Raw genomic sequence first — 16,870 nt, forward strand, 5'->3', positions numbered from 1 at the left:
TCAATTTTGAGCACTCTAGGTTTATGCTTCAATGACAAAGCCTTAACAAGAGAAAAAAAATTGCGCTGCATTTTTCCTCTTGTTACCTGAAAACAAAATGGGTGTACATATATTAATTATATTCTTTAAAATGTCCAGGTCATGTTTATCAGCTGGGATTCTTTTACTTAATGTGTGGGTATTTTGTATTGTGATATTTAATCAAGACATTAACATGAGTAGAAGGTTGTTGATTTAAGACAAGTTTAAGATCCACTAAAATTAATTATTATTGTATGTTTGTCCTTCTGGTGGCTGTGGAAGCTTCATATTTTCTTTGGACATCATTAGACGTCTTAGCTCTTGAAGTACAACTTTAATGCTATATGAATTTTGCCATTTTGCTAAGACTGGTATGCTCTGTGCATCCACCATTCCACTGGAATTATTTATTCCATTCATATTAATTTTGGTTACAAATCTAACTGATGGAGGAGCTTCTGGGTATTTAGGTCCACATTCTACTTTCAGGCTATATATTCTGTTTTCATAATTTGTCCTTGTTGGCCCAATAATCATGCCTGTCCACCTTGTAAGTGTCATATCTTCATCATCTTCAAGGCCCCAGCTAACCGTACCATCGCCCAGTCCTTTTTGTCCTTCTTCAAGTTCTTCCAACAAGCGAAAATTACAAGGAACTTTAACTCCTGTGGAGACCGCCATCTTCATCTGCAGCCTGACGCAGCCCACCCTTTATATTTTCTATGGCCCTTTTCAGTATATTGCCTGAAGGCATTACACTAGACCCAGTTAAGAGCAGACTCCCCCAAATGATTACATTGTACTCTTTGTGAGGTTTTAAAACTTGTATCAAGAGACTGATGGGAAATTCTGTTCACTGCCAGGAAATCCTCACCTAAGCTTCAGGGAGCCACAAGTACTTGAAACCCATGAACCTTAGCCAGTCAGCCTTGGCCAGTCCAGTCTCTTCCCGGACAGCTCGTGCTGGTCATCTGTAGTGATGACATCTCCGTGTTCTGGATGCTCAGTTACAGACCACTGCAGGCAAATGTCTTCTTAAACGCCTTTCCCTGTTCCTCACTATTGCAGTCCTCAGCAGGCCCTTGGACTGCGAGCAGCTCTTGCACAGACTGGCTACCAGCCCAGGCTCAGGCCTTTTACTGCTGTGAGTCCCAGCAGTAAAGCCAGCAGCAGTCAGGGGAACTGGTGGGTCCAAGAGGCAGGGGCAGGCATCCTGGAACTGGAGGAGCCTGCTGTGTCCAGGTGTGTGCTGGGAGCCCAGACTGCTCTGTGGAGAGGAACCTGGCCTGCGATGCAAGAGGAAGCTCGCATCACTGGGCAAATGCTGAGGTGTTGCCACACTTCCACTGTCATGTTGAGATAAGAGGGCTAGGGCCTGGGCACGAACTTGTGGGACACAGCTTGTATCCCTGTGGGTTTCCTTTTGCCTGGGACTCCTGATGGAGAATCATAGAGACCCCAAGAGGGGGTAACAAGCATGTGGAGAGTGCATAGGCCCTGAGGCAAGAGGCACTATTTCTATGAGGCTGCACAAGTCTATGAAAACATGTGAGAAACCCTTGACCTTGAAGCTTCCCTCTGTCCCAGCTTCACAGTGGAAGTGTGGCAACACCTCATCATTTCGCCACTGATGTGAGCTTCCTCTTGTATCACACGCGGGGCTCCTCTCCACAGAGCAGAGTCTGGGCTCCCAGCACACACCCGGACAGAGCAGGCTCCTCCAGTTCCAGGATGCCTGCCCCTGCCTCCTGGACCCACCAGTCTCCTTGCCTGCTGCTGGCTTTACTGCTGGGACTCACAGGTGAGCATGGCCATGGGAAGAACCCCTCTCCCTGCCCGGATGCCTGTTTAGCAGTGGAGTTTTAGGGCCTTCAGGTAAACAAGGGTAGCCCCCCACCCCCCCCACTGGGCTACCACTGAGAGCCAAGGACTAGATATTACTTGAGAGCACAGAATCAGGGATCTGAACAACTTTTTTCTTCATCTGTCACCTGTAATTGTTATCAGAGACATCAAAAAAAGGATGATGGTTTGACGAGTATATTGACTTGGCTGATCCTCTCAACTGTTTATAATGCTGATTGTTGCCCCTGCGTTGCAGAAGGGGAAACTGAGGCAGAGAGCATAACTTGCCCAGTGCCATCTACCCAAGTCTGTGGAGAAGCCAGAATTCAAGCCTAGGGCCAAGAACTCCAGCATTCATTCTTTTTACCACGTTATGCTGTTGGCTACTCAGTGGAGGCTCTTGCAGAAAAGTTAGACATACGGAGTAAAAAACATAAGTTAGAGATTGGACAGACAGCTAGGACAGACAAACAGGAGGTAAGACAGGGTTGAAATTCTGCTGTGTGTCCTGGCAAACTTTTGTTAATGATGAGTTCGATGGTTACTATGTACCAATATTTTTAATGAGCATTTAACATAAACAAGCCTCAAAACATACTCCTTGTATACTAGCAAGCCAGGACAGCACTTCACATGTATTTGCAAATGTATGTATTTTGTGGTGTGTATATGTATGAAAGGCTGTGAGTTGTGTGCAGACACACAAACACTCCTGGGATTTTTGAAAAGGTTTTTTCCATTGTTTTCTTCCAGTCATTTCTCAGTCTGCATGAAGTGCGCATTGACAAAAGTTTAGTGTTCAGAGTCTCTCTACTCTCTTACTTCCTCTTTTACTTCGCTAAAATCCCACCTTATCCTTCCCAAAACTATTAGACAAAAAATTCTTCTCCCCGGTTAAGATGAGTAGATTGTGTGCATTATTTTCTTGGAGTCTAACTCTCATGTGAGACACACACACCCATCACTTCACCACCAACCAATGGACTCAAGACTCTCGAGTCCATGAATGTAAAGGACTGAAATGCAACATCTCCTGAGACCACAAAGTGTCCAGCCAGTATTTGGTGTAGCATGACCCTTCCAGAGATGGCTCAGGCACTAACCCTGCCACCTCACCCTCACTGTGCCTCAGTTTCCTCATTTGGAACAGCCTTACATTGCAGGTTCGTTGGGGGGGTGGTTCCAGGTGTTGACACTCCCATGTGCTGAGCCCAGGAGCCCCCAAGGTAAGCACTTGATCAGCAGGTCCTTGTGATAGTGCTTGAGAAAGCCCACAGGGTCACACAGGATGAACAAGGAACTGCTTTGCTTTCCTGCAGGAGCAGCCGGCGAGGAGGAGCTGCAGGTGATCCAGCCTGACAAGTCCATGTCAGTGGCAGCCGGAGAGACGGCCACTCTGCGCTGCACCCTGACCTCCCTGCTCCCTGTGGGGCCTGTTAAGTGGTTCAGGGGGTCAGGGCCAGGCAGGCAGTTAGTCTACAGTCTGCAAGGAAGAGAAGGCCCCTTCCCCCGAGTAACCAGTGTCTCAGATGTCACAATCAGAGACAACAAGGACTTTTCCATCCGCATCAGTAACATCACCCCAGCAGACACTGGGGCCTACTACTGTGTGAAGTTCCAGAAAGGGAGCCCTGACACAGAAGTGAAGTCAGGACCAGGCACGCAGGTCACCGTGAGTGGTGAGTACCGTGGGAGACCCCCGCCTGCGTGTGGCAGCAGGTCACTGTCACGCCCTCCTTTCTGTGAGCAACAGCTAAGAGTCAGGAGTGGTGGTGGGTGCTGATCTAGATGGCCTGATTCACCCCCTTCTACAGACTGGGAGGTCGAGGCTGCACGGGTCATGCCTGTTGCTCAATGTCATGTGGCTGGGAAATAGGGGGTGAGATCTGGACCCCTAGACGACCCGTCTCCATATTTCAGGTGTCTGAAGAAAAGTTGCTTTTTTTTTTCCCCTTGCAAAAGTGCTTCCTGTGCTCCTCTGTCCATGTGAACAGGTTTTTGGGGTGTGCTGCTTCTGAGCAACATGTGCTCATGGAGGCCCTGGTCGCCCCACGGAGCTCACCACCCTCTGACCTGAGGAAGACACCCAGACACCCAGTTTAGGCCCCAGCTTCATTGCTGGGAAAAACCTCCCACCTCTACATTTAAACGGGGGCTGAGGTGACTGCCAATAGGGGCTGGCATCCCCAGGGACCTTCTGCCTGACCCCAAAATGTCGATGAGAAAATCTGTCCTCCTTCCTTCAAGTGCTGCCCCTTTCAGAAAGAGAAACCTTTATGAAAACACCTCAGATCTCATTTACATGTTGGTGTCTCTCCGCCAAACAGCTTCCTAGCGGGCCTGTGCCAAGAGGCAGAGAATCACCATTAGTGATTTCAGCTGCTTTTTTGAATTGGGTTCTTCAGTGCAGCTGCAGGACTTGCTGCTTTCCTGGGTGTTTCCCCTACACACTTCCCTCCACGCCCCCCCCAATATGAGTGGTGACCAGGACGGGGACAGCAGCCACAGGAGCTGGTTGTCAGCAACTGCTGTGAACACGCCTGTGCTGGGCACACACCCTTACTCCTCTGCCCGGGTGGGGCTTTGATCACTTTGCACAGAAACGCACAAGAGGCTCAAGGATGCAGAACAGAGACTCGAAGTGGTCACTCACATCATCAGTCCACCAGCCATGTCAGCCACCCCTGCTGGTTTCCCAATCTCCGCTAAATCTCTCGTCCCTCCTGGCCTCTATACCCCCATGATCATCAGGATCATCACTTCACATATCATGATCGTCATGATCATCACCTCACATACAAATGCATGCTATGGTGTAGGTGCATGTTATGTACAGGTGTGAGAAGTGTGCAAACACACACAATCGTGGGATAGTAAAAACATTTTTTTCCATTATTCTCTCCAATTATTTCTCAGTCTGCATGAAGTGCACATTCACCAAAGTTTAGTGTTCAGAAGTTAGTGGTCTCCACTCTCTTCCTTCCTCTTCTGCTTCTCTAAAATTTCCCCTTCCCTTTCTTAAACTATTGGACAAAAAATTCTTCTCCCTTGGTAAAGAGTAAAGTGTATGCACAATTTTCTTGCAGTCCCGCTCTCGTGCTGCAAGGGGGTGAGGAGGAAAGAAGGGGATGAAAATACAGAGGTGAGGCTGCTCCTCTCATTGATAGCTCTGCCACCTTAGCCTCTGCCTGTTCAGGATACCCTGAAAAAGAAGGAATGTTCTGGCATTTCTCTGAGTCTCCATCTGTCCTTGCGCCCACATCTGGGTTTGTACCTCTCCCCATGCGCTGTCATCCAGCGTCCGTTCAGGCCTCAGGAAATCTGGGATTGGAATTCTGTGCATTCCTCCTTGGAGGCCCTCCTCCAGGCTGGATGGGCTGAGGAGACAAGAAGGGGGAGGTGCAGGTTCCTGAAGGATACAGAGAAATGATCCCCGTGTGTGATTCTAGCTGCACTCCTATCTCTGTCATCTATGTCCCCAGAAGCCTCTCAGCCTCAGGAAATCTGATGAGTAAAATCATTTCAATTTCTTGAACCCTCACCATGTACCAGACACAGCGGGAAAGGCCTGGAGGTGTCATCTCCTGTGACTCTTATCTCTGAGGGGCTAACTTATCCCCCCTCCTTACAGATGGAATAACAGAAGCACAGAGAGTTTCAAGGTCACTCACCCTAACTGGTAGAGCTGCGATCTGAACTCACACGGTCTGACTGTAGAGTTCCCGGGTTAACCACCACCCTTCTTGGTTCTTTGTGACCTGTCTCCTCCCCAGGAGCTTTCTGCAGCCTCTGTGCGCGGGTGGGGGAAGGGAGAGTGGGGGAAAGAGGGTTTGTGACTTTCTTCTCTGGGTTCTTCCTCTTCCTGGAAGCTGTTTGCATATTAGACCAAGTCATCTCCAGGGAAAACTCTCGGGATTTCCGCTCAAAATAGACACTGGGGTCTCCGGGAGGTGCAAAAGTCTACTCTGTGTCAGGCGCTGTTACGGGCAGGAGAGGTGAGTTGCTAAAGGAAAGAGACAAGGTCGTTGCCCTCTTGGGGTTATGTCTCAGTGGGAGAAATGACAGCAGACAATAGACACGCTAGGTAAGTCCAAGACACGGTGTGTTAGGGTCTGACCCGTGTGAAGGGCACAGAATGAAAGTATCCCAGGTAGGAGAACTGCCAGTATCTGGAGCAGGATGGATTTTTTTAAAGGACAGTGTGGGTGGCATCTCTGAGAGAGAAACTTGAGCAAAGGTTAAAAGGAGGTGTGGGATGAGATAGGTAGATTCTAGGTTAGAGCCCTCCTGACAGGGAGCAGCACGGGCAGAGGCCCTGCGTGGAGGCTTTTCTGTTCTGTTCAAGGACGTGGGCTCCCGTGAATGGTGCCACTGCAAAGTCAGAGAGAGACGTGATGATCTGACATTAGCTTTAGTCATTCTAGCACTGGACAGAAAATCAACTAGAACATTTAAGAGGTTACTACATGGAGAAAAAAATAACACCGGAGCACAAAGCTGCTGCTATAGAGACCAGCGAGGTCAGACCTTACACACATGATGGAGCAGCAACAGATTCTCTGACCCCCAGTATTTAGAAGGGAGAGAAAGATCCAAGGGTGTGTACCTGAGCCTCTGGAAGAATTAGGGGCCTCAGGATATGTAGAGACATAGACAGAGACACAATGTGAGCTGTGCTTTTCCATCCAAGCACCATGTCCAGGGGGCTTTGGCCACAGAAGTCCAGCTTTCAGGGAAAAGGTGTGGGCAGTGATGTAAATGCAGGAAACAGAGACAGGGAGGACACTTCCCCATCACGTGTCTCCCGCTGACTGTCTGACTTCCTTTCCCTCCCCCATGGCTCCCTCCAGGTTCTCATTTCTACCATTTTTGTCTAGCCCACATCCGCAAAATCCTTCAACCGTCTGCTCCTCTGATTGATAGCTCTGCCACCTTAGCCTCTGCCTGATAGGATACCCTGAAAAAGAAGGAATGTTCTGGCATTTCTCTGGTGTCTCCAGAAACCGGCTGGTGCAGCTGCAGTGAACTGCAAGTCCTGCACCTGCAGGTAGATGACCATGAGCCACTCCTGACCCTGCAGCTCACGACCCAAGGTCACCACACGGCTACCCGCCACAGTTCTTTTCTTTTGTTAACTGTGAGCTGTGCTTTTCCATCCAAGCACCATGTCCAGGGTGCTTTGGCCGTACAAGTCCAAACACAGGCTGAAGTCGGTTCCCTCCTTGCTGTCTTGCCCACTGGTTCCATCTCCACCTTCTAGAGCAAGTCCCCAGCCTTGAGCCCCTTAGTCCAGTTTAAAGGCATGAACCAGGTTGTCACCTTGTCTGACCACCATTTTTTTTGTGGCAAAACACACATCATATAAAATGCACCATTGAACTATTATTTAGGTTATAATTCAGTGGCATCAAATACATTCAAATATTTCAAACTGTCACCAGGATGCATGTCAGAATCTTTGCAACATCCTGGGAGAAAACTCTGTACCCAATAAACAATAAATTCCTTATTATCTTCCCAACCCAAGGTAACCCCGATGCTTCTACTTGTCTCTATGAATTTGCCTATTCTACTGACTCCCTATAATTAGAACTGTGTATCTGTCCTTTTCTCTCTGGCTCCTTTTATTTGGCAACATGTTCTCAAGGTTTGTGTCTGTAAAAGGACATAAATGATCTCAATCCTCTTGAGGGCAGAGTAATATTCCATTATTTATGGCACATTCTGTTTATGTCTTCATCTGTTAATGGAAATTCATTATTTTAAGCCATTGACTCTTAGAAAAACATTATAGTGGTAATAGACACAAATATTCCATGATCGTGGAATTGGAAAAAAGCCCAGGCTTGAGACTATGTTTTCCTTTCATTAAATACCTCGTTCACTGCTTATAGGGAGCTCACCACCTCATGGTCATGCACGCACACAGGGATCACCCCTGCCATGAGCACATGATCTATGGAAGAGGTTGCTGGACCCACAGAGGTTCTCGCTGTTCAATCCATCCTACAACACACCCACCACTTCCGCCACCAACCAATGGTCTCAAGACTCTCGTGTCCATGAATGTAAAGGACTGAAATGCAACATCTCCTGAGACCACAAAGTATCCAGCCAGTATTTGGTGTAGCATGACCCTTCCAGAGATGGCTCAGGCACTAACCCTGCCGCCTCATCCTCCCTGTGCCTCAGTGTCCTCATTAGGAACAGCCTCACATTACAGGTTTGTTGTGGGTGTTCCAGGTGTTGACACCTCCATGTGCTGAGCCCAGGGGCCCCCGAGGTGAGCACTTGTCCGCGGTCCTGGTTATAAACCTTGAGAAAGCCCACAGGGTCACACAGAATGAACAAGGAACTGCTTTGCTTTCCTGCAGGAGCAGCCGGCGAGGAGGAGCTGCAGGTGATGCAGCCTGACAAGTCCGTGTTGGTGGCAGCCGGAGAGACGGTCACTCTGCGCTGCACCCTGACCTCCCTGCTCCCTGTGGGGACAGTCAGGTGGTTCAGGGGGTCGGGACCAGGCAGGCAGTTAGTCTACAGTCTGCAAGGAAGAGAAGGCCCCTTCCCCCGAGTAACCAGTGTCTCAGATGTCACAATCAGAGACAACAAGGACTTTTCCATCCGCATCAGTAACATCACCCCAGCAGACACTGGGGCCTACTACTGTGTGAAGTTCCAGAAAGGGAGCCCTGACACAGAGCTTAAGTCGGGACCAGGCACGCAGATCACCGTGAGTGGTGAGTATTGTGGGGCCCCCGCCCGCGTGTGGCAGCAGGTCACTGTCTCGCCCTCCTTTCTGTGAGCAACAGCTAAGAGTCAGGCGTGGTGGTGGGTGCTGATCTACACGGCTTAATTCACCCCCTTCTACAGATCAGGGAGTTTGAGGCTGCATGGATCATGCCAGTTGTTTAAGATCATGTGGCTGGGTCATATGGGGTGAGGTTGGAACCCCAGACTACCTGGCTGCACATTTCAGGTGTCTGAAGAACACCTGACAAAAGTGCTTCCTTGTGCTCCTCTGTCCATGTGAACAACTTTTTTTGGGTGTGCTGCTTCTGAACAACATGTGCTCATGGAGGCCCTGTTGCCCCACAGAACTGACCTCCCTCTGGTCCTGAGGAAGACACCCAGACACCCTGTTTAAGCACCAGCTTCATTGCTGGGAAAACCTCCCACCTCTACATTAAACGGGAGCTGGGGTGGGTGTCAATAGGGGTTGACATCCCCAGGGACCTTCCCCCTGACCCCAAAATGTCGCTGAGAAAATCTGTCCTCCTTCCTTCAAAGTGCTGCAGCTTTCAGAGAGAGAAACCCTCCTGAAAACACCTCGAATCTCATTTATGTGTTGATTTTGGTTCCTCACTGAGATTCTTCAGAGCAGCTGCAGGACTTGCCACTATCCTTGGTGTGTCCCCTACACTCTTCCTCCGCCCCAACCCCAGACAGTCTCAGGTGGGTGGTGACTAGGGCTGGGACAGCAGCCACAGGAGCTGGTTGTCAGCACCTGCTGTGAACCCTCCCATGCTGGGCACATCCTCACTCCTCTGCCCCGGGTGGGGCTTTGATCACTTTGCACAGAAACACACACGGAGGCTCAAGGATGCAGAGCAGAGACCAAGTGGTCACTCACATGACCTGTCCAGCAGCCATGTCAGCCACCCCTGCTGGTTTCCCAATCTCCACTAAATCTCTCGTCCCTCCCAGTCTCTACACCCCCATGATCATCATGATCATCACTTCACATGTATTTGGAAATGCATGCTGTGGCGTATGTGCATGTATGTACAGGTGTGAGAAGTGTGCAGACACACACACTTGTGGGATTTTTGAAAAGGTTTTTTTCCATTGTTCTCTCCAATCATTTCTCAGTCTGCATGAAGTGCACATTCACCAAAGTTTAGTGTTCAGAGTCTGTCCACTCTCTTCCTTCCTCTTCTTCTTCTCTAAAATTTCCCCTTCCCTTCCCTAAACTGTTAGGCAAAAATTCTTCTCCCTTGTAAGAGAGTAAAGTGTGTGCATGATTTTCTTGGAGTCCTGCCCTCGTGCTGCAAGGGGGTGAGGAGGAAAGAAGGGGATGGAAACACAGAGCCTCACCTAGACCGTCTCCATCTGTCATTGCGCCCACATCTGGGTTTGCACCTCTCCCCATGCGCTGTCATCCAGCGTCCGTTCAGGCCTCAGGAAATCTGTGAGTGGAATTCTGTGCATTCCTCCTTGGAGGCCTCCTCCAGGCTGGATGGGCTGAGGAGACAAGAAGGGGGAGGTGCAGGTTCCTGAAGGATACAGAGAAATGATCCCCATGTGTGATTCTAGCTGCACTCCTATCTCTGTCATCTATGTCCCCAGAAGCCTCTCAGCCTCAGGAAAGCCGATGAGTAAAATCATTTCAATTTTTTGAACACGCACTGTGTACCAGACACAGCGGGAAAGGCCTGGAGGTGTCATCTCCTGTGACCATTATCTCTGAGGGAGCTAACTTATCCCCCTCCTTACAGGTGGAATAACAGAAGCACAGAATGGGTCAGATCACTTACCCTAACTGGTAGAGTTGCGATTTGTTCTTGCACAGTCTGACTGTAGAGTTCCCCGGGTTAACCACCACCCTTCTCAGATGTGTGTGACCCGTCTCCTCCCCAGGAGCTTTCTGCAGCTTCTGTTTGCGGGTGGGGGCAGGGAGAGTGAGGGAAGAGGGTTTGTGACTTTCTTCTCTGGGTTCTTCCTCTTCCTGGAAGCTGTTTGCATATTAGACCAGGTCATCTCCAGGGAAAACTCTCGGGATTTCCGCTCAAAATAGACACTGGGGTCTCCGGGAGGTGCAAAAGTCTCCTCTGTGTCAGGCGCTGTTACGGGCAGGAGAGATGAGTTGCTAAAGGAAAGAGACAAGGTCGTTGCCCTCTTGGGGTTATGTCTCATGGGAGAAATGACAGCAGACAATAGACACGCTAGGTAAGTCCAAGACACGGTGTGTTAGGGTCTGACCCGTGTGAAGGGCACAGAATGAAAGTATCCCAGGTAGGAGAACTGCCAGTATCTGGAGCAGGATGGATTTTTTTAAAGGACAGTGTGGGTGGCATCTCTGAGAGAGAAACTTGAGCAAAGGTTAAAGGAGGTGTGGGATGAGCCCGTGGATTTTGGGGGAAGAGCCCTCCTGACAGGGAGCAGCACGGGCAGAGGCCCTGCGTGGAGGCTTTTCTGTTCTGTTCAAGGACGTGGGCTCCCGTGAGTGGTGCCACTGCAAAGTCAGAGAGAGACGTGATGATCTGACATTAGCTTTAGTCATTCTAGCACTGGACAGAAAATCAACTAGAACATTTAAGAGGTTACTACATGGAGAAAAAAATAACACCGGAGCACAAAGCTGCTGCTATAGAGACCAGCGAGGTCAGACCTTAGACACATGATGGAGCGGCAACAGATTCTCTGACCCCCAGTATTTGGAAGGGAGAGAAACAGCCAAGTTGCGGACCGAGCCTCTGGAAGAATTAGGGGCCTCAGGAGACGCAGAGACATAGACAGAGACACAATGTGAGCTGTGCTTTTCCATCCAAGCACCATGTCCAGGGGGCTTTTGCCGTACAAGTCCAAACAGGCTGAAGTCGGTTCCCTCCTTGCTGTCTTGCCCGTAACTTCCATCTCCACCTTGTAGAGCAAGTCCCCAGCCTTGAGCCCCTTAGTCCAGTTCAAAGGCATGAACCAGGTTGTCACCTTGTCTGACCACCATTTTTTTATTGTGGCAAAACACACATCACATAAAATGCACCATTGAACCATTTTTTAGGTTATAATTCAGCAGCATCAAGTACATTCAAATATTTCAAACTGTCACCAGGATGCATGTCAGAATCTTTGCAACATTCTGGGAGAAAACTCTGTATGCATTAAACAATAAATTCCCTATTATCTTCCCTAGCAACCCAAGGTAAACCCTGATAACTACTTGTCTCTATGAATTTGCCTATTCTACTTACTTCCTATAATTAGAACTGTGTATCTGTCCTTTTCTTTCTGGCTCCTTCATTTGGCAACATACTGTCAAGGTTTATCTATGTAAAAGGACATAAATGATATCATCCCTCTTTAGGGCTGAGTAATATTCCATCATTTATGGCACATTCTGTTTATGCCTTCATCTGTTAATGGAAATTCATTATTTTAAGCCATTGACTCTTAGAAAACATTTATAGCGGTAATAGACACAAATATACCATGATCGTGGAATTGGAAAAAAGCCCAGGCTTGAGACTATGTTTTCCTTTCATTAAATACCTCGTTCACTGCTTTTAGGGAGCTCACCACCTCATGGTCATGCACGCACACAGGGATCACCCCTGCCATGAGCACATGATCTATGGAAGAGGTTGCTGGACCCGCAGAGGTTCTCGCTGTTCAATCCATCCTACAACACACCCACCACTTCCGCCACCAACCAATGGTCTCAAGACTCTCGTGTCCATGAATGTAAAGGACTGAAATGCAACATCTCCTGAGACCACAAAGTGTCCAGCCAGTATTTGGTGTAGCATGACCCTTCCAGAGATGGCTCAGGCACTAACCCTGCCGCCTCACCCTCCCTGTGCCTCAGTGTTCTCATTAGGAACAGCCTCACTTTACAGGTTCGTTGTGGGGGTTCCATGTGTTGACACCCCCATGTGCTGAGCCCAGGGACCCCCAAGGTGAGAACTTGTCAGCGGGTCCTTGTGATAGTGCTTGAGAAAGCCCACAGGGTCACTCAGGATGAACAAGGAACTGCTTTGCTTTCCTGTAGGAGCTGCCAGCGAGGAGGAGCTGCAGGTGATGCAGCCTGACAAGTCTGTGTTGGTGGCAGCCGGAGAGACGGCCACTCTGCGCTGCACCCTGACCTCCCTGCTCCCTGTGGGGCCTGTTAAGTGGTTCAGGGGGTCAGGGCAAGGCCGGCAGTTAGTCTACAGTTTCAGAGGAGGAGCAGGAGAAGGCCTCTTCCCCCGGGTAACCCATGTGTCAGATGTCACAATCAGAGAAAACAAGGACTTTTCCATCCGCATCAGTAACATCACCCCAGCAGACACTGGGGCCTACTACTGTGTGAAGTTCCAGAAAGGGAGCCCTGACACAGAAGTGAAGTCGGGACCAGGCACACAGATCACCGTGAGTGGTGAGTACCGTGGGGGCCCCCCGCCCGCGTGTGGCAGCAGGTCACTGTCACGCCCTCCTTTCTGTGAGCAACAGCTAAGAGTCAGGCGTGGATGTGGGTGCTGATCTACATGGCTTGATTCACCCACTTCTACAGACCAGGGATGTCGAGGCGGCACAGGTCATGCCAGTTGCTCAAGGTCATGTGGCTGGGAAATAGGGGGTGAGTCTGGAACCCAGACTACCTGGCTCCACATTTCAGGTGTCAGATGAAAAGCTGCATTTTTCTCCCCCTGACAAAAGTGCTTCCTTGTGCTCCTCTGTCCATATGAACAAGTTTTTGTGGTGTGCTGCTTCTGAGCAACATGTGCTCATGGAGGCCCTATTGCCCCACAGAGCTCACCTCACTGGGGTTGGATTCCAACCCTCTAGCCCCAAGGAAGATGCCCAGACACCCAGTTTATGTCCCAGCTTCATTTCTGGGAAAACCTCCCACCTCTAAACATTTAAACAGGAGATGAGGTGGCTGCCAACAGGGGCTGACTCCCATCTGCCTGACTCCCAAGATATCCCTGAGAAAGTCTGTCTTCCCTCCATTCAAAGTGCTAAAGCTTTCTGGAAAGAGAAATCTTCAGGAAAACACTCGGATCTCAATTATGTGTTAATGTCGTTCCCCAAACAGCTTCCTAGCGGGCCTATAACAACAAATCAGAGAATCACCATCAGTGGCTTCACTGCTTTTCTCACTGGGATTCTTCAGAGCAGCTGCAGGACGTGTCACTTTCCTGGGTGTGTTCCCTACATGTGTACTTCAGTACTTCTGCCTGTTCTGTTCCCCGCTCTGGCTCTGGTGAATTCTCTCACCCTCCCGCCCTTCTGACTGTACCCAGTGCTTGTATAAATAAATAAATAAATACATCTTTAAAAATATATATGCTTTGACTCAATAACAAGCATGCCTTTATCTCATCCCGTGTAGCCCTTTAAGGACATTGTACAACTGAGGTGTGATAATTTCACGTAAGTTGAGAATTCCTGAAGTGACATTTCAACTAGGAGCGGGTTCAAGAGGGGCCCTCTGTTGGCTGATCCACCCGTGACTGAGGACGCATCCAATGCATTCGTAAAAAGAAGCCATCTGGCTAAAGGTGAATATTCAGAGAAAAGAAAGACCCCATGTAACATCCTCACTCACACGACAGTGGACTCTCACACGAAGTGAGCCCCACGTGAGCAGAGGGAGGGGCTGACAGGCATCAAGCAGAAATACTGAAATGGGGATTCTGGAGACATTTTCAAAATCTGTGACAAGTCTGTTCTTTAAAAGATAAAAATAATAATTAATGAAAACCTTTAACTAGACTCAACAAGAAACAGGGAGAGGACTCAAGTAACTACCATATAAATGGAAGAGGATAAATTACAAGAACCACAGAAACAAAGAGGCACATGGAGACTGCTACCAGCTACACATGCCACAGACTAGACAACCAAGATGAAAGAGATATATTCCTGCAAGCACACAGCCTATCTTGACTGAACTCTCAAGAAGTTTTAATACATATGTACTGAGACCACAGGTTGAATACGCATTATTCTATTCTGAAATATGTAAGGATTTCTCTATAATTATTCATGGAGTTTCTGGTCTATCTTTGCAAAATACTAATATCATGTTCTTTTTTTTTTTAAGCTATATTGATTTATGCATACAAGAGCTGGGTACAGGCCAGAGATGCCGGGAGGTTGAGAGGATCCACCAGAGACAGAGTGGGGAACAGAACAGGCTGAAACACACTGCTGAGGGGGCAGCAAGTGAGGCAGGAGAGGTCTGCTGCACCATATGGGCTGCTTCCTGGCCTGCTGGGGATCGAACTTGTGCTACAGAGACTGGATTTCTTCATAGTGCTGAGCTTAACCTCTTGCGCTATGAGCCAGTCTTCCCAATATCGTGTTCTTTTGATCCTTTGAAGAAACACTACCCTGAATTTGGTGTTTCGTATCCTCAGATATGATTGTGCTTTTATAACATAGATACACATACTTAAGCAATATTTAATATTACTTTGCATATTCTAAATGTTTTATAAACGCGATTATCCAGTTTATAGCACTCGGGAAGTTCTCCTATAGTTTGTTGCTTAACACAGCTTGTGGGATTTATTCATCTTGATACATGCAGCTCCACTGATTGATTTTTCCACTATTCTGTAGTCTTCAATAGAAGACTATGCCACACTTTATTAATTCTTCTCATTCTGGATATTGAAACTTTACCGGGTGCTTTGAAGTACAACTTCCCATTAAGACTCTTATCTTGGTGACCTCCCCCCATCCGGGACAGCACCCCTCGCCCTTCAAGCGTGAACTGTAAAGCTGCATGTTGTGTCATTTGGGGGCCTTGTTGTGCATAACAGTTTTCATTTTCTGATCAAGTGTTGCTTTTTTAATTCATGCTTTTGATCTAGCTACACTGATATTGTGTGTGTGTGTGTGTATGTGTGTGAGTGTGCAAGTGGTAGTCATGTTATAATTTATTACCAAGACTCACTGATCGTCACAGCCACCTTCACTTTATATCAAGTTTCCATATACTTGTGTGGTTCTTCCTGTGAGATCTTTTTCCACTGAGCTGCTCATCTCTTAGTCAAAGCTACACGGACAAGATAAGTCCATGTAATAAGTTTTGAGACCATTTTGAGCAAAGTTTCCCACCTTTTCTTATTTAAAACTGTCATGACTCTTGGTCCAAGTGATCTTAGGATCACGTTGTCAAGTTTCTTGAAAAACCCTTTTAGAATTATTATTTGATCACATTGAATTTACATATTATTTTAGTCAAGTGACATCTTTCCAGGATTGAGTTTTCCCATTCATGATATGCATCTATTTTAGTTTTGCTTTGATGACTTTTAATTCATAATTTTAGAGATGTCCCATGATGGTTTGATGAATCTCTAGTTAGAGCTAGCTTTAACAATTTCCAGTCTGTGGACATAAAAAAAGTATTATTACTGTTTTCAATGATTCTTGACTGTGGTATAGGATTATAATTGTGTTCGAGCATTGATCTTATATCCAGCAAGAACACAGGACACCTACTAGTACTGTTAGTATGTTTTCTTTGGGGGTAACCATTATAACATTAACCTAATGTTCGAAAATCAATATTTACCTACATCAAAGGTACATATGCACATGGCTTGAAAGTCAAGTAGTTCCACAAGTTCTAATAGGAAAGCTGTGGTCACCTAACCTCACACCATTTCCTCCTCCCAGAAGTAACTCTTTTCAATGCTTTAACTCAGTGTTTTAGATTTTACTGCCATATCTCAGAGAGAATATACTTGTATTGCTATGTTTTGGTTTCTCTCTCTTAGAAATTATTTATTGTCTCCCCACTGGGCTGATGGATATACACTGTTCAGTTACCCCAATCTCATACCTCTCACGCTGATATCACCCTGTTGTATTTTTTATCCTCATCACCCTGATCTCCTCATCACTCTGATATCACCCTGTTGTATTTTCTATCTTCATCCACCTGATATCACCCTGTTGTATTTTCTATGACCCTTTTCAGTATATTGCCTGAAGGAGTCACACTATACCTAGTTAAAAATAGACCCCCCCTACATGATTACATTATACACAGTGTGAGGTTTTTGAACTTGTGTCAAGGTGTAACAAGGTTGTCCCCACGAAAGGGGGAGGTTCCAGGTTTCCTGCCCCACCCAAAGGAGAATGGGGCAAAAGAGAAGAAGAAGAAGCTGCAGAAGGGATGGAAGAAGGAAGGAAGCAGGATGGAGAGACAGGGACCTGGACGAGGCACATGGAGAGAGAGACACAGGAAAAACTGTGCTTGCCTTTTGGTTGTGGACTGGTTGAAACAGAGGTA

At 47.7% G+C, this 16,870-nt stretch overlaps 2 protein-coding genes across 2 annotated transcripts in view; one reads left to right on the forward strand and one right to left on the reverse strand.

The window, feature by feature from the left end:
• Positions 1 to 261: 261 nt before the first annotated feature.
• On the reverse strand, positions 262 to 702 carry LOC311179428 (ubiquitin-conjugating enzyme E2 variant 2-like; the record flags this gene model as incomplete). Its single annotated transcript, XM_084246637.1, has 1 exon — positions 262 to 702. The coding sequence occupies one exon, from the start codon at positions 700 to 702 to the stop codon at positions 262 to 264; it is 441 nt and encodes a 146-aa protein (XP_084102763.1).
• A 1,050-nt stretch (positions 703 to 1,752) lies between these two features.
• Positions 1,753 to 16,870, forward strand: part of LOC311179429 (basement membrane-specific heparan sulfate proteoglycan core protein-like) — a gene marked incomplete at both ends in the record, with an annotated part of 28,855 nt that continues 13,737 nt past the window's right edge. The window contains 4 exons of the mRNA XM_084246638.1: positions 1,753 to 1,822; positions 3,186 to 3,545; positions 8,241 to 8,600; positions 12,629 to 12,987. Of these exons, the coding sequence (XP_084102764.1) occupies positions 1,753 to 1,822; positions 3,186 to 3,545; positions 8,241 to 8,600; positions 12,629 to 12,987 (1,149 nt within the window). The remainder of the gene's footprint in view (positions 1,823 to 3,185; positions 3,546 to 8,240; positions 8,601 to 12,628; positions 12,988 to 16,870) is intronic.

Source organism: Talpa europaea (assembly GCF_964194135.1).
Source record: "Talpa europaea genome assembly, chromosome: 11".
Taxonomy (NCBI): domain Eukaryota; kingdom Metazoa; phylum Chordata; class Mammalia; order Eulipotyphla; family Talpidae; genus Talpa; species Talpa europaea.